The sequence below is a fragment of the Lepidothrix coronata genome, unplaced genomic scaffold, assembly GCF_001604755.1.
Source record: "Lepidothrix coronata isolate B3197 unplaced genomic scaffold, Lepidothrix_coronata-1.0 Scaffold133, whole genome shotgun sequence".
Taxonomy (NCBI): domain Eukaryota; kingdom Metazoa; phylum Chordata; class Aves; order Passeriformes; family Pipridae; genus Lepidothrix; species Lepidothrix coronata.
Window position 1 is genome coordinate 140,105 of NW_016690313.1, and position 18,419 is coordinate 158,523.

Consider the following 18,419-nt stretch of genomic DNA (forward strand, 5'->3'; position numbering starts at 1 on the left):
TCATAAATAGTTTGCTAACGTACTCAAACATCTTGGTGGTTAGCTTTCGGTGGCTAACCATTTGTCAACAAAAGCTCTAGAAATAAGCTTAGCAAATAGCCACGTGCTGAGAGAATGAATCTTCACAATTGTTTGGAAATAGTGTTTTGGAGACCTGAGGACATTCTTTTTTGAAAACTAGTGTTTCCAAGATAAAACACTCAAATAACTTGAACGTGTCCGTGTGAAGTTTGGAGAAGTTCAGACCAAAACTGGGCTGGGTCTGATGTATTAACAGATTCTGAAGAGTGCACAAAATGAAATTTCTGCAGTGCTGTCTCAGTTGAATGCTGATGGATGGTAGACATCCCCTTACAGATCCTGGATGCTTCACCTTTGTGGAAGCTCTGTCTGTGCTGCCAGCCTACTTGAGCAGGAATGGGTAAGTAAATCAGATAGGCAGTAATAACATCAGTCTTGGTTAGGCCTGTTATTAATCACTGACTGTGTTGTTTGTTGTTGTAATTGTGATTCTGACCAAAGCATAAAATTGCAGTTGCTTAACAGATTAGATTTTGCATTTAATTTGGCACATGGCCTCTTTAAACATAAAGCTAGGCATTAAGGAATGTGTAAATAGGGAAGAAAGTGCTGCCTTTCAAAGAACACACTTGATCTTGGAGCCTCACAGCAAATACTCTCTTTCTTTGCATTTCTTCACTTCTATTACTCTGGTCATTTATTTGATAACTTAAGTATATGCACAAACAAATGAAGCAAAATCTTCAGCATTCATTCTATTGAACTAAAACTGATCTATGAAATTGTGGTATATCTGACATGACTAGAGATGACTGAGCTGGTAGAAAACTCACTGCAGCAATGAGTTGGAAGGCCTTGTCTTCTTCACATTCCCAATCCTCCTTCTGGTTGTGTGGTTTCACACCTTCCAAGGTGCCACCACTGGCACTTGTGTTGTCTCAACTCACCCACTCTTGAGAAAGCTGTCTGTGTTTTTGCTGGATGATTTATGAAGGGATCTAGTAAGCACCAAAACCAGGTATAAGGTGAGTGGGAGAAATGTGCAGTGGTGTATAGGAAAAAGAAAACTTAAGTAAAACCTTTGCTCTTGAGCAAACAAATAGTTCTAACACGGAGTATTTTATTTTAACTACTCTTAGTAGATATTTTCCTTTGTATCATATCCGTGCTGGTTATTTAACAATAAGTACTGGGTGTTTATGTGTTTGGTACTTAGGAGTTGCTGATCTTTAGAGAAATTAAACTGAAGCTGCTTGAATGACCTGAGTGATCACAGGTGTTTCTTATTTCCTAAATGAAGTAGCACTGCATCAGAAATTTAAAACCTTTACAAGGCTGTTTCAAAACTCATGTTTAACTGTGCCGGTTTCTGGTACACTGGAATATTTTTCCTGACCTTTTTCTGAAGTCTGGCTGCTCCCTTTTAAGTGTGAGCTTCTGGAGGCTTCCAGAATGTAGGCAGCAAGATGCCTGCATCTGATGGCCCCTTTTGTTTCAGTGTTTTATTAGTCTGGGTGCTGTGGAAAAAGGTAGGAGTGAAAGAAGGAACTGTTTTCCCAAGAATTCTAATGGGAGTGAAGCATCCATCCCATCAAGTATCAGTTCAGTTGACTGATTAAAAAGATTCATTGAATGTTCAAATATAAGAGGAGATTCTGGTATTCTGTGGGGAGTTTTAACCAGCTAGCTCAGCTCATCTTGTGTGGCTGGGAGAAAAAGCATAAATCTGACTATTATTTTCCAGAAGGCAAATCAGCAGTGACTTAATTTAGTGTAATTTGCTGTGCTCCAGTATTTGCTCTGTCCAGTTGCCCTCATCTATCCCTCCTGCCTCTGTGCAGAAGTTCATTCTCATTGCACCACATATACCTCCACTTCAGAATGAAATCAGCATTACCGAACAAGGAACTTCTGCTTCCTGCCTTTTTTGCATGCCTGTTCTGGGAGGATCTTGCTCACTTCACTAAGCCTGGCAAAGTGGTATTTTTCAGCCACACTGTTGTTGTTCAGTCTTCTCACTGAAGGCATGACAAAAGGAAGATGGGAGGGTACAACACCTGCTTGAGTCGGTTTCTTTGTCTTGAAGACTTCATCTTCAGTGGCTGCAGTTCATGGTTCAAAACCTCAGATGCTGAAGTAGAGCAGTGGAGCAGGAAGCTTCTGTCCAGAGTAGAAATTGCTGATGTTAAAGAAAACAAACCATGGCCCTTTTTCTCTGCTGATTAAATGCTGTATGGCATGAAGAATCATAGAATAGCAGAATGGTTTGGGTTGGAAGGGACCTGTAATGGTCATCTAGTTCCAACCCCTTGCCATGGGCAGAGACATCTTCAACAGGACCAGGTTGCTCAGAGCCCCATCCAGCCTGGACTTGAATGTTTCCAGGGGTGGGGTACCTACAACCTCTCTGGGCAACCTGTGCCAATGTTTCACCACCCTCATGGTAAAAAAAAGTCTTCCTAATATCTAGTCTACATCTACCCTCTTTTAATTTAAAACCATTACTGCTTCTCCTCTCACAACAGCCCTGCTAATAGGTTTGTCCCCATCTTTCTTGTAAGCCCCCTTTAAGTACTTCAAGAAGAGGGCATGTTGTTACCAACTCCATTTAAAAAAAAAAAAAAAGAAGGTTGTCAGAGGGGTTTTTTTAATTAGCATTTTCTCTTTTGCTGTGATTAACCTGTATAAATATTTATTTGGAAATTGTTTTACAAAACAGTATCGAGACTAGCAGAGTTTAAAACGTTGCTGCCCCTCACCCAACAAAATGACAGCACTTAACATTAAAGTGAGAATTAAATATAACCAGTGACAAATGCATTTGAAAGGTCCTGACAGACAAGGAGAAGGAAATATGTTCATAAGATTAATTAACAACTGTCTATACAGTTCAGAAATGACTGGAAACAGTCAAAATTACCACTTGAATAAAGAGCAGGGTATTTGGGAAGATCCGCTTAAGATTTTTGAGAGGAAAATACATCCAAGTCCTTGATTGTGGAAATGATAGGCATAAATTTGTATCTGATAGGAATTAACTGAAAGACATTTACAGTACAGAAAGAGCATGCTTGAAGTGTTTGAAAGATGGCTTTTAAACCTTGAATTCCCTTCTTGTTCTCTACACCCCATGAAACAAGTGAGGATATCAGCAGTAAAACTTTTGCTGGCAGGTGAGACTGTGGATAGAAAAGTTTGTTTTGGTGGTGGTGTTTTGCTTTTTATTACCTTGATGGTTCATTTGAACTTTAAACAGTGTTGATAATAGCCTGATAATTAAGGCATCTTATTCACAGCTGGTAATCTGAGGAGTGATAAGGTATTTTTCCTATGCTTTCCAAATTTGAAATATAACTTCTAAGGGCTAATCAGCCTCAAACATTCTAGTTAATATAAGCAGGCATCGTTGTAACAATAGAATACTCTAAATTGGGTTTGGCAACCACATTGTGGTAAATAATTTGGCAGAGCATTATACTTTTTATTACCTGAAATGATCAGTTATCTCATTTTTTGCTGCAATCCCAGTTCAGCTGAAGCCAGTAAAAAGCTTCATAGACTTTGACAGGACCTGAATGAAATGCTTCATGACTCACATTTTCATGAACTGTGGTGAGGAAGTTCACTTCCATGTGGTACTTTGGTTTTGCTGTTCTAATGAATTCACAAAAAAACCAACAAACCCCCCCCAAAACCTATACATGCATAATGCTTATAATACTATTCATCAGAGGATTTGATAAATCAAATAGCAGGCCTTCCTATTGCAGCAACAAACAGGTTCAGTGGATTTGTTTTTCAGTTGACAGAGCCAGCGATCGCTTTTCTGACTCCTCAGTTATTTGCTCTGATTATTCAAGTGTCCTGATTTATAAAAAGTTGCATGCTGTAATCTTGTATGATGCTAAAATGTCTAAGTTCTGGAAAGCTGTTCAAGGCAATGGCTAACAGCATTTAGTGTGAAACGTTTAAACCTACTCTGAGAGAAACAGAATACCAGTGTTAACCAGTGTTTTGTTTAGATATTTCTTTTTTCAACTATCATAGTAGATCTCTGTTAATTCACTTAAAATCCACTGTCTTTCCTAACAGTCCTTGAAAGAGAGTCCAAAATCAAAACACTAATGATCTACATCTCTGTACAAATTAAATTGCTTTGCTCTTAAAAGTCCATGTCCTTCCTATTGAATCATAGAGTGGGACCTTGCTTAGAAGGGACCTTGAAGATCATCCAGTTCCAACCCCCCTGCCATAGTCAGGGACCCCTTCCACTAGACCAGGTTGTTCAGAGCCCTGTCCAACCTGGCCTTAGACACTTCCAGGGATGGGGCATCCACAACTTTTCTGGGCAACCTGTTCCGGTGCCTCACCACCCTCACAGCAAAGAACTTCCTCCCAAAACCTAATCTAACCCTGCCCTCTGTCAGTTTAAAGCCTTTCCCCCTGGTCCATCTACATGCCTTTGGGAGGCATTTCATATTCAACAAATTTAGTTGAATACAGTGTAAACTTACAAGGAGAGGTAAGTTTACACTGTATTCAACTAAATTTTAAACTTTGCTCCTTATTTATAAAGGGCAGAATGTGTCTTGCAAATTGTTATGTTACATGCAACCAGTATTTGAATGTCAGTCACTGCATTTTTTCAGTATATTCAGGGTCTAAAGGGCAGACTCTGAGTAAATTTGAGTGTTTTACTCTACTGAAGGTGCAGGTTACTCCCCAGAGCACTATAGCTGATGTTTAGGTTATACCATCTTAAGGTTTTTGATTAATTAAGAGGACAAGATTTTTGTTTGTATTGCGTGGAATCATTTGCAAATGATTTGTAGGAATAGCAGAAAAATGAAATTTCCAGTGATTACATTGGATTCTGCACAATTTCTGTAGTGTATTGAAAACATGACTTTGCCAGATGGTAACTGTGGTATCATTAAAGAATCTCTGAACTCTTGCAAGCCCTGTGAAATGCCTTTCCTTGAAAGTCTTCCTATCAGTTCCATTAGGTTTGTAATTTTTGAATCCCAGGAAAAAGCTAGAGATAAGTGTGCTCTAGAGCTGAAAATGCACATTCATGAATTTAAAAATTGTTACCTAAATGAAAAGGAACTATGGGAGAATGTTTTTGCAAGCTTGTAATTCCATAGCTTCATCATAACCTTGTATTAAGTTATCAAAATACCTCACACAATTCAGTGATTTCAGTCTTACAGAACAGTAACCTCCAAGAACTTCAAAATGACTTCACAAGTCGGGTAAAAGTGAATTCTCTCAACAAGAAAGAAGCTGCAAAGGTATTTGTGACTTGTCAAAAGCCAAATCTGATGCTGAAGTTTCATGAATAAGAACACCAATGTCCACTGATATCAGCTGTATTTTGTGTGTTTTTCATTGTGGAGCATTGTCAATGCACTCTCTTTATATTCCAAGACTTGGAACATTTTCTTAATTACAAAAGCATTTTAAAATCTCAGACCAATCCTCTGCATCTCACTTAACAGCACTGTAGGTTCTAGCATGTTAAAAAACATCAAATTAAGTGAAATGTTACATATAAATATCCAGCCTTTATTTAAGTGCACTTTAGGCACCAAATTAGGTGCCTTTAGGATTTGCTGCTGACAGCATTGATCAAATGAGGGGCAAAAAGGGGGACTTGTTTCTTTTTAAAAGACTTCATTGCATGTGTGTAACTGTATAGCCACTGTCAAACAGGAAAACACCGGCCCAACATGTTGACTGTGAGATCCTTGGATATGGTTTCCTGGGGCAGGGAGGTGAAGGGACACAACTGTTGGTCAGCAACTTGCTCAGCAAGATCTGAAAGCCATATTTTAGCAAGCTGTAAAATTAATGGTGGCTACAACCGTAGATACAGAAACTGTGTTGATGCAGTTAATCAGTAATTCCCTGAAGTCCTGGACTAGTGCTCTGTGGATACTGGTTATTCATCTAATACAATCTTTCATTCTACTTAAATGATATTTTGTCATCCCATTAGTGCAATAGACACTTATCAACTGCCTTTGATTTGAAAATTAAATGTCTTTTTCAACATTTTACTTTTTAAACTACAAAAAAAACATTAGCTGAGAAACCTGAGGAGTTTTTTATCAAGGGACAAATCTCGAGCTCTTTGCTTAACATCTCCTGACCCACAGTACTCTACTTAATTCTCTTTTACCTGGTATTTACTGTTGAACATCAAAACCATTTGACAAAAGTATACTTTGTCTGAATTGGTAGCGTGCTACGTAATTAAGGGTTCCTTTTGATCCAAAATTATAATCACAAAAATACAACAAATTAAGTCATATGACCAGCAGTCTCTAAAATAAACCAGTATAATCCAGAAGCAGTACTTTCTTTCTGTCTCTATATATATATTTGAAAGATCAAGTCATGAAATAATTTTCACACTCAAATCAATTATTAGAATGAATAGAAAATTCACACAGCAAGGAAGTGAACGTGTCAAACAACAAAGTGGACTTCTTATGGTGGTTTAAAGTACTAAGTCACAAAAAATGGTTAGGGTCAATAAGAGCAATTAAAATACTGTTCCTTCTGAAGAAAAAAGATGAAACTCTTAACGAAACGTCAATAGTTTGATGGGATGGCTCAAAGTACATATGGAAGAGGGCAGCAGTAGCAGCCTTGCTCTTTATGCACTGCCTCCTCTTAGCACAGTGGCTTTGTGCAAAGAATAGTCCTGCGGCCTTTGCAACAGGTGACCTCTTTTCCCAAATGGGAACTTCACTTGTTCCTCGTTGTCCTAAAGATCTTTCACATTTCTGTAAGTCATCTTGCAATATGCAAGGTAGCACACACTTTTTTCAAAAGTATGTTATGCTTCAGTTAAACCCCCCTCAGGCCAGAAGGAGGTTTGTGACTACAGGGCAGGAAAAGACATGGACTTTTTGAACACCCGTGTCCCTCTCGGGGGGCCTGGGTAAGGGGGTGGTGGCATGTCATGCTGTCCATCTGAAGTCACTGCTTGCTCATAACTGGGGAGTCCTGAATCATCAGTTCTGAGAGGAAGTGGGTTTAAAGAAAACTCTTCATGCCTTCTGAAGATGTTAGATGAACCACGTCTTCTGCTTCTTACGTAATCCAAGTACCTGAACAAAGGGAACAGCATAATAAGTGGCAACTTCTGTTTTAAAGGGAAGAAAGAATATAAAGTCTTAATCATAAAATAAACAAAAAACAAACCAACCCAAAAAACTCCCCACCAAAAACCCACAACACAGGAAAAAACATGCCTTCAATGATCATAAAGACCAGAAGCCAAATACTCTCTCCAAACCACAGGGTAAGAATAGCTCAGTAATGTGAAATTTATAAGAAAGAGGAACCACAGAATCCTCTTACATTCCTTTCAAGTTTAGGATAAAGGAACAAGCAGGAATAGAGAATTGGTAAAGAAGCATTTCCTCCAAACTACTTCATCTCACATCTGAGGTTGACTACATGCCACGAAAGGCATTCATCCTATTTTGAAGGGCAAACAGAACACATTAGACTTTCCACTGCAGGCCCTAATCTAGTAAAATGATTCCATCTTTTAGTAAGAATATTTGGAACCAAGAACACACACACACACAAAGAGCAGAGCCAAAGGTTTGGGTGTGCAAGTGTTGTTTGAAGTTTTTGTGTTATTAACTTCAGCATAACCACTGCTAGTGCTCACCTAACTTGGCTTCCAGGCAAGTACAAACGAGAACTCCCATTAGATTCTCTGAGAATACAGTTAGACCAACCCACAGTGATTTTTAAATTCCACTCTTAAGCAAGAGTTTGTTTTGGTGTGTGTTTGTTTTTTGGTTTTGTTTTTTTTTTAAAGCAGTGAAATTCCTTACCCCGGTGGCTGCCTTGATTTGCATCTACTTTTGCAGCAGTAGAAGATAACCAGTGTAATTATAACCAACAGTACTCCAGCAGCAACCAGACTGACGAGAAGTCCTGTGACATTGATCTTTTGTAGTGTCTCATCTCCTGAAGACAAAACATTGTTTATTTTCATTATGTATTCTTTCCATCTACCCGGTTTACACTGTAAAATGCTGTTTGAGATGTCCGTCTTCTAATGCCTTCCAAGTATTACTGCATGTACTTTTGACCTTGATCAGGCTGTAGATACCAGTTTTTCATTAAACATCTGGCATCAGACTATTCTGAGCCTAATTCAGACTGTTATATTACTGTTAAAGAAATGGGGGAGGGAACAAACAAAATAAAACTACAGAAAGCAGTCACAGAATTATTGCAAAGTTTACCAATTGTGTGTAATAAAGCAATGGCCAAGAAAATGATATTGTTTTTACCTACAGAGTTATAATGGATCCCATTCTAAGATGCTTCAGTGAGTACGTTTTATTGCATCAGATAATGAAATATGCTTGCACAATTCACAGTGATCTTCAGTAAAAAAATCAATTGTGATTTTGCTGACTGAATGCACGCACAGTGTATCGAGTGTACTATTATAACAAACAGAAAATACTGCAATATAAGAAAAAATAAGAAGGTAACTTACCTATTTTTATTTTAGGGCCTTTAGTTAAATAGTCCTTCCAAAAATCCATCTATGAAAAACCAAGAAGAATCAGATTTATAACTGACAGGCCTATTGACTTTGTCTTTAATATGGTACCTTGGGCAAAATTTACCAATGGCATAAACAAAAGCAGCTCCTGCTGAAGGATTTGTACTTGCTGGTCCCACAATATTTTTCTTATACATTCAAGTTTGCATTGAAATTTCACAAAGAAAAAATTGCCAGTTGGTGCAAGAGAAAAGTGTATTAAACTGTCCAGTGTTACATCATATTTCTGCCTGATTACAGTAGAAGTCAGCTTATATTCTGACATTAAAAAAACGCTTACAGTTAATCTTTGTAAATCCCTACAAAAGAGTATTTAAGAGGCAAAGTTCTTAAGAATCCTACATTTGCATGAACAGTATTTGAATTCATAGAAGCTAAGAAAAATAATGAGATTTATTTAAGAGAAAAACTTTTATGTTGCGTGACCATCAGGCATTAAATGTGTTTAGCTATAATTTCCACCTCTGCTACCCAGCAAGACTCCATCAAGATTCCAGTTTAACACTTGCACCTTTTTCTTAGGAAAAGGTTAGCAATGGCCAACTAACATTTCCACATTCACAAGAGGAGTGTATTCCTTGCTTTCTGCAGCTTAGTGCAGAGCACAGCTACAATCACTAAGAGATTCTTGCTGCATGTGGCAAGAGCCAGCCTTCAGACAATCATCACATTCCCTTATTGGGCTGAAGGGTTTCTTATATTTTTCTCATTTTTTATAGCAGGTTTCTTCCCATTTAGGTAGAGATTCAAAAGATAATGCTTTAGGAACACTCAGCAATAGCTGAACTGCAGATTTGCTCCCTACTGGTCTCTTCCAAAACACAAGGATGGGATCTGCCAATTAGTAATAATGCTGAGAAGTTACTTAAAAAAAAAAAGTCTGAAAACATATTGGAATATCCACAAGTGGAACTTCTGAAGCTTCATTTCTGTTTGTTTGCAGAATTGGAGCCCTTATGTAAAGTCTTTAAAACTTTATTCAAGTCCATATTCAAGTGCATTCACTGTGTATCTTGAGTAATAACCTCATCTAACTGTGGTATCTAGCTTTAGATACTTTTTGTCATCTTTAAGTGCTGTGTCAGAGGGGCTACAGTACTTGTGTACAATAATGATTTAGTCAGTAACCTCCCTCAGCACATTAAATTCAGTTTGAACTGCTACCGTTTTATCGTGGTCTTCAAAAATTTCTCTTGCTTCTTCATAATTGCACATCTCTTCATAGCATTCTCTTTCCAGGTTATCTGCTGTGAATGCTTCAAAATCAAATCTGTTGTTCAGAAGGTGTCGTCCAATGAATAAATTGGCCTCCTTTTCAGATGTGAACACTAATTAAAAAAAAAATAAAGTTGATTTAAATCAAGTTAGGGAAGCTGAACTTGACACTTGTAAAGAATGGTTAAGATCCCAAAGGAGCACATTGACATCACTCCTTCCCCAAGCATCTCTCAGCTACATACAAGAAAAAGAAACATCCAGGTCTCCCCCTAAATGTCTTTTCCACTGCTATATTTTCTAACTATGTAATTAAAATAAACATGTTTTCCTTTCAGCTATCCTTTATAGTGGCCAAGAGAATTTGATTATCATGAGAGCTGTTGGTCAAGCTTTGGTGTTGTCCCTTCTGGGATGTGGGCGATGGTTTTTACTGTTACAGTCACATAAAGCAGAAATTCAGTCACATACGAACCAAGCACGACACTGATGTCCTGGAGGAAGGAGACAAGGGGGAGGACAGGGGGTGAGGGAAGGGAAAAACCAAAACAACTCTTCCTTCTAAATAATCCTCAATATGCATTTGTCAATATTGGGTATCTGTAAGTACCAAATTTTATTCACGGAATTTGGTTTGTAAATCATGGCAGCAGACTCCCATTCATTTTACATTTGTTCTCTTTTCACAATTGTGGCATCAAGTTTTAACGTAACAGTTGCCAAACTGCCAGGTTTATTTGTTTTCAATTAATCCACAATATGAATTTTACTGACTGCAGGCATTTCTGAGGACATTTAATTCTTCTTTTGTTCACATTACAGGCTTCACGAGGCCTCATGGAGTATGTTGTGAGGTGAGATTCCAGAACAGTGAGTGAAATTGTAGAAGGCTTTGGAATACAGGAATGTATTTCCTCACCAGGCATTTTCCATAGTCAAGTTTTAGCCTGCTCTTGCTACAGTTTCTTAGGAAAAAAAAAATTTAGAACATCTTTATATGACAAAACTAGTTTTCTGGATTGGTTTTCAGTGAAAGCCTAATCTGTTTCCAAGAAATTTAGACTATTTGGTTGAGCAAAATGACTAGAGGATTACTTTTGCAAGTGTAATGCAGAAACAGCATTGTTACATGCCAAGCCAGACAGCTAAAAAAGGAGATGAGATTCAGTATAAAGTTATTCAGTTACAAATTAGCTTTGTGTTCTTGTTAGCCTGTTTGGCTGGATTATCACATCATTCAGGAATTTTTACCCTAATTGTTACTGTTAGATCTTGCAATGGTATCTCAAAACAGTTTGCTCTCTGAAAATTGAGAAAACTGCAGTGTAACTTACATATTGGTTGTTTATTTATTTAATATTATAGTATACTTAAGGAATATTACAGCATATATTTATATAATTTACATACTATTACAGTGTATATTGAAGGAGGCACATGTGTGGAAGGAAGGAAGGAAAGTCTGTTGTAGGAAAGTAATTGCAAGAAAATCTGAGCTTAAAATATTTATACTATACCTAAAAAGAAGGGCCTAATATATCCAAAACAAAACCAGAACAACCCCAAACCCACAAGTGGAAAGGGAAAAGAATTACATGGGAAAACATATCATCAGTATTCTTGGTTCGGTGCAAATCATGAAAACAAGTTCAGTCTTCTGCAACAGAGACCTACAGTTTTGCTCAGTGGTGTTTCACTCCTTACCATGCAAGTGGTATTAGCTATACTTCTGAATTAACTTAGATAACTGATGCATTTTAACTAACATGGAATGCATAGGCAAGCTGCCTGGAGCCTAGGACCCCCAGTTCCCAGGGGTACATAGATCCTTTTCTCTTTTCAAGATTCTTTTATCCATTTATCTGCACTTTCCCCCCTTTGTCACTAGTCAAAATACACTTATCTCCATCTCCAACTTACTTGCAACCTGGTGATTAAGAAAGTATGTGGAGAATGAAACAGCTGGATTGGAATTCTCTCCCATACATGAGGGACCTGAATGCAGTTCTGCAGACCTTGGTTTGAAAAAATCAGCCATGCAGTTTTAGGATGCCCAATATTTAACTAGAAATGCACCCACACAATGTGCTCAGTAAAGTAACTCTGCAGGTAAAAGATGTTCAGAAAATGCCGAAGGGGGAACCTCTCAATCCCCATACCCTTGACAACTGTTCTACTTGCTAAATTAGTGAATAAAGAGTAGGGCCTTTCTCTTTCAAACTCCCTCTTTAAAGGAGGAATGGCCTGGACCTGTTTTCAGGAGAAGGTTCTGTGCCATGAACTCACAGGAGAGAGGCAGCCTGACTTTTTATGCCTGGAGCAGTAAGGATTTTAACAAATAATCTGTCTGAAGCGTTTTTCTGCTAGCCATGTTTTCTGCTCCACAGCCTTGAAGGAGCCTCATGCTCCATATGATGACTTTTTAAAGTCCATCTTAAGGTTTCAGCACTCCTTATGCACTGAGGAGACTGGACAGCTAAGTTACAAACTCCTTTTTGAAGCCCTGATGCCTAAAATGTTAAGCATCACATGGTTCAGCATTGTAGTGCTTGAGTCCTTCTGGGGAACTTCATTTGTTTGTACATCAGTTCCTCTCCACTTCTCTCCCTCCAAAGTGAAGAACCACAATAGCAGCACTATGCTCGTTTTTCCAGGTGTTGTAAGAGGATTGGGTATTGAGAAAAAACATCAATTTCAAAAAGCAACCAAATAAACCCTTTCAAATACAAAGCCATTTCAGATAAATACAACTGTGATGTGCTCAAGCAGTACCAAAGCAATACTGTCTTAATACAGATTTAAAACTTTTTGAATGTTGATGTTACTGAAAGGATTCTGGTTATATCAACGACAATAACCCTGGAAACCTAGAGAAAGCTCAGTTGTCCCAATCTGTACTTACTACTGGATCTGATAAATACTTCATATTGACACCCAAGTCAATTAACAATCATGTCAGCAAAAGATATTCAAATATGCTAAAATTAAGCTAAAGCCACTTAATTTTTAAAATAAAGTAAAAAAAACACAACAAAACAAAACACAAAACAAACCAAAACCAGCAACAAACAAACCAACAAAGCAAAGTTAGATACAATTTTGGAAAGGATAAAGTTACGTTAAAACTAAGTTACCGTCTTTCCATTCAGGTTGCTTCAAGTTACTTAATCTCCCTGGGCAGTGAGGAAACGCGAACATCATCACATGCAGTTGACACAGCACTACCAAAAACGCGAACATGGCCGGGATCTGTCAGACAGAAACTCGTGTGAGTTTAAAAAGTGATGACAACGCTGAATGACACTTCTGAAGTGTCACTGATGAACCCTGGATGAATCCTAACACGTGAAGTCATCTCGCGCAAGCACCTACACGCAGCTGAGGGTAATGGGTCCCTGGAAGAAAGGCACCGGCCCGAACTGGTCCTGCCTGTCTCCTGCGGAGTTCTCGTTGTGTAACACCCGCACATGTCACCGGGGCCGCTCTCGCCGCCTCCTGTCCTCCTCTCCCGGCTCAGCGGAGCGGCAGCCCCGAACTAACGGGGGAAGATCCCCCACAAGGTGCCCCAGGTGCGCTCTGAAACTGCAGAGAGCTACGCCTTTGCTGCCGGAGGAGGCTCTAAAAGCTTCCCGACGGGAACAGGTACAAACCCCCTTTTGTCAGGGGACCGCCGCTGAGACCCTCCTCGCTCCCTGCGCCCCGAGGAGAACCTGCGCTCCCCCACCTCGGGCTGTAGAAATTAGGAGTCACATGAGCCCGTAACCCTTCGAAGAGACCCCCCCGGAGGCGGCCTGGCCCGGGCAGGCTCCGGGGGAGCCGGAGGCGGCCACGGGAAGCACCCCCATCCCGCAGCCGGGAGCAGGAACGCCGCGTCCCGCATCGCCCCCCGCGCTGCCCTTACCTGTCCCGGGGCTGCTCCGGCGGCGGCCCGAGCGGAACAGATGGAGGGGCAGCGTCTCCCAGGGCAGCGTCTCCCGGGGCTGCTCCAGCGGCGGCGCTTCCTGGAAGGGGCGCGGCGCAGTCACGGGACCGCACTTGGGCTGCCCCCGCCCGCGCTGCCCGAGCCGCGATGGGGCCGCCCGGGGGCGGGGGTGGGAACGCCCCTGGAACCTGGAGAGAGGAGGGTCGGTGGGGAGAGACAGCGCGGGGTGATGGTGCTGCGGCTTTTCGCCGGCCGCCAGCCCGGGCTTTGTTTGCAAACACCTGTCTGTGTCCTCAGCCCCCGCCCAGGCTCCCCTGCGGACAAAGCAGCAGGTCCTTCCGCCTTCTGCGAACCCCTTTTACTGCCGAACGCGACTTTTTGCTCGCTGGGTTAATCGTGGCGCCGAGGAGCCGGTTTGCTGTTGCTCCCCCAAAGCCGAGCGCTGTGTGAGGACAGGCTGCCTGGGGAGCAGGAGCCGCGCAGGGTGTGCCTCCCCAGCGAGCCACGGCCGCTTACCCAACACACCTGGAGAGGCTTGTCTACACCAAGCTTTCCTAGCCCGGCAGCTAACCACGGCGGAGGGAGGACCAGCATAAGTTTTCACGCACGTGAAAATAACTTTTGATGGGTTCGTTGTTTTTTTTTTAATCAGTGAAGGTAAACCTTAGCCTTAAAGGCTAGAGAGTGGCAGAGGTGGTTCCCTTAAATGCGTGAGCACCTGCTCCAGGGGCTCCCTTCACTCTCCTTCCCAGTGCAGAGCAGCATATGGATCTGTGGCTGTTTTGGCTTCTCCAAAGGACAAGAGAGAAGCAGTTAAGTACTTCACATTTGCTGTAAGAATTTGTTTAATACTGTGTGCTGGGAACATTAAATATCTGAAAAATTTTGAGATAGGCTGGGTTGGGTTTAAAGCTGCACACCAAAGAAACTCTCGATGCAAACGACTGGAATGATTTTGCTACCAGGAAACCCAGGGACTGACCGTGATTTGTGTCTGTGCTTGCATGTCTCCAATAGTGACTCTGGATTGTATTTTTTATTTAAGTGCTGGAGTAACTTGTATTTACAGAAGCAGGAAAGAGTAGAATGAGAGGGTATTGAGTAACACTAGTGGAAGCGATCGGATGTTCTCTGGAGAAAACCAGAAACTTCTGATGTGTGAAACAAGGAGAACTGTTTGGAGGAATGATGACTGTAGTTAAATATTTACTTTATGACATCAACACACTGCAATTAAGAGGTGCTTGACGAATATGTAACTTAAAAGCCAAGCTTTTTAGCTGGTGGAGATCTCAACAGAAAATTCTGTAGTATGGTTATGTATGTGCTTATAACACAGTGGTGAACCAAGATAACGGTATTTTATAAGAAAAGAGCAGTATGGATTGTTTATTATCTAGATAATACTGAGTAGACAAGGATACTTTGTTGGATGCTCTTGGAAAACAGGAGAAACTGTCACTGCTTTGTTAAGGACCTTACAACTTTCTCCCATGCACCTCTGCTCAGCCCTCACCCTGAGTTCCTGCCTGCCTGTCTCAGTGAGGGTGGTGTCAATCAGCAAAATAGCTGCTGGCAGCTACAGTGCAAGGGCATGAATGCACAAGAACTCTGTGGTACATCTGAGTGCAAGTAAAATACCTGCATGCACATGTGGGAACATTTAATGTGCCATAACAACTTTTTGTATGTGGAACCTCTGTTGTACAAGCAGCCGGTAAACCCCATTGTGTTATGCCACCACTACATACAACTATTAATAGGAAGGGAAAAAGATTTTGGAATTGCTTATGTATGCCATGTGGGGAGTGGATGTGGATCCCACTCCTAATCCCAGCCCTGCCTGTATCAGAGGAGTGGACTCTGATACAGGTGTGGACTCAGGTGTGGACTGAGAGATGGATCAGCCTCATCCAAAACTCTCTGCTGGGCCTCACCCCTGCTCTGAAGATGGAGGAGTGATGGTGTAGAACTCTGGTGGGAGAGGCCCTCAGAGCTCTAACACTCACCAGTGGTTACTCAAATGCTTTTGTCTGTGCAGTTTTTAGCAGAAAATCTGTGTCTTCTCTGTGTGTGTGCATGGGTGCTTGTGCAGGTGTGGCGGAGGCTTTTTAAACCATACCACACAAAACATAAACGGTATGAATTATTTATTATTGAGATGCAACAAGAAAATATACAGTGGAAATCAGGACAGGGTAGTCTTTGCTTTGGAAAAGACTGTAACTTTCTCTCGTGTGTCTCTCTGAGCTCAGGCTGTGTTGCAGTCTCTGTGATCTTGAGGACTTGTCAGTGAAATCCTCACTGAGGGCGACTATCCAGGTAAATGGATGTGTGAAAACTCTGTAACATGTTTATGTGTTTGTCTCTACAGGAAAATGAGTGAGAAGCTTGTAACAGCAAGCACTGTAACAAGTGTGCAGGAGTCCTCTAGCTTCTTCTTGTATCTTCTTGTGTTAGGCCATCACTACACATCCTTATTGAGACACAACAACAAAGAAAGGCTCAGTGAGGTTTATCCCTGCCCACCCATCAAGTGTGGATTGATTCTGTTATTCCCAAGGTAGGAGCCACCCCTGTTTCAGAACCATACCTGAATTTTTGCTGTCCCAACCTTAAGACTCAAGTTTGCTGTTGAAAGCAGCATTACCACAGCAGGAATAAAGGCAACAGTGAACACAGCTCAAGTTAATTATTACATAAGGAAATATTAAAATTTTAGGATTATGCTATAGGTAATGACTAAAAGTGTGCTGAAGTTCTCATTTGTTGTATAGATCATAGAAAAGATAAATATAAGTATAAAAGGGTGCCGTGAGTGCTCAGGGTAAATGGAGTGTTTCCTGTGTGTATGCAGTTTTTAGCATGGCAGAAAGATAAGTATCTTCTGCATGTTACTTTCCTACTTGTGAAGTAATTTTTCAGGTAAGAGAGCCTTGATTAACAAGCTATGTGATGAAGAAGCTCAGCAGGATGGAACCACCATTAAAGATGTTATTTTCACCAACTTTTTCAGATAATACCAACGTACAGTATAGTAGATGTGTAATTAGAGGTATTCTGAGAGATGAAAAATAGGAAATTAATTTATATAACTTGATTTTAACATTGGGAGAATATATAATTCATATTTCTAAAAATACCTCTAACTTATTTGCCATACCAGCTAGCATGCTTGTTTACCTGTATTTTAAAACTTCACTTGTTACAGTGAAGTTTGGTAAAATATTACTGGAAAAAACAAATATGGTGCTGTTGAATTGAACCAGAACTGTTGTATCACCTCACTAAAGGAGGTTGGTGCCAATTCAAGATGTCTATGCACCAATTATTGGGTTTTGCATATATTGGTTACTTTGCTACAAATGAATAGTGGTGTATTCATTTTTAGTATTCATGTTATAATAAAGAACAATATGCTTTACTGATTTTTGATTGGGAGAACTTTGGATCAGGGATGCATCTAATTCCTTGCTAGCAGTGTCCCATTCAGATCATCCTATTCAGGATTTTTTTTTTTGATATTTGATATAGAATGATGAAAATTAACACCCTTTATCTCACCCCAATATGCAAATATATCCTACCATAATCTGAGTAATAAATTTCTTATTGTTCAGTTTCTCATGTAGTATTTATCAGTTGATATGGTAATGAAATAACACAAATGTATAATTGAGAATGACCCTTCTCATCAAGGAAATCTGGAACTGAGTATATCTGGTTCATTCTTTGTAATGGTTTATTTGATGTCCTGAACCAAATGGTACAGATTTGTACTTTATTCAAAACTATTTGAAGTTCTTACATTTGTTAAATCAATTTTTGTCCAGGTAGCTCGATTTGGAAGTAATGCTTTTTTACTAGGGGTAATTGAACATAACAGATTTTAATTATTGATTTTATACAGGTAACATCAAAGGGCTTTGACTATCATATGCAGCAATAAACATGTCAACAAGCAAGTGAACCATATCAGTATCTTGGACAAACTTGTTACCCCATTCCTCACAGAACATGTTCTAGGGAAGGGTTTTTCTAGATCAGGCCATATTTGAAAAAGGCAGTTTCTTTTTCAGGTACTCCCTGGTGTCCCTTATACCTTCCTGTAGAAATGCCTGGTTTTCCTATTTACTGGTTGGTCTAATAAAAGACATGATAAATTGTTATATTGTTTGACAAACATATAATTGATTAAATCTTTACTTGGAATCAATATTATTATTGTAATGATGTTATAATAGATATAATGATGTTATGTGTATTGTAAATGTGCTTTGATTTCAGATACACACCATTTTTAGTTAAGGCTGTCACTTCATCCCCACAAGACATGATGAAGTCTTTTAAGTGCTGGTCATGAGATTCTTTGCAGTTAAGAAGTTGAATTTAGCTGGTTAACTTTTGCTGAAGTTATTGCTTCTCGCCTTCAGAGGACTATTGGTGATTTTTCTAATTGAAAAAAAATTGTTGACACGAATATCCTATGGCACTGTAGGGGGAAAAGAAAGAAACATGAAAAAAATAGGGGTTTAGTAGCAAAATAGCTGATTTTAGGGACAGGTTGATAGATAAATGTCAGTTGTTAACTTTCAGGATGAGGCAGGATTTTTCAAAAACAATAAAAACAAAAAAAAGCCTTTACACAAACTT

General features: G+C 39.8%; 1 protein-coding gene across 1 annotated transcript; it reads right to left on the bottom strand.

Moving 5' to 3' along the window:
• Positions 1-4,368: 4,368 nt before the first annotated feature.
• On the bottom strand, positions 4,369-13,843 carry PRRG4 (proline rich and Gla domain 4). The gene is made up of 6 exons (XM_017826968.1): positions 13,746-13,843; positions 12,979-13,093; positions 9,794-9,957; positions 8,561-8,609; positions 7,884-8,019; positions 4,369-7,142 (listed from the first exon to the last, which is right to left on the bottom strand). The coding sequence occupies exons 2-6, from the start codon at positions 13,082-13,084 to the stop codon at positions 6,914-6,916; spliced, it is 684 nt and encodes a 227-aa protein (XP_017682457.1). The 5' UTR covers positions 13,085-13,093; positions 13,746-13,843; the 3' UTR covers positions 4,369-6,913.
• Between the last annotated feature and the right edge of the window lie 4,576 nt (positions 13,844-18,419).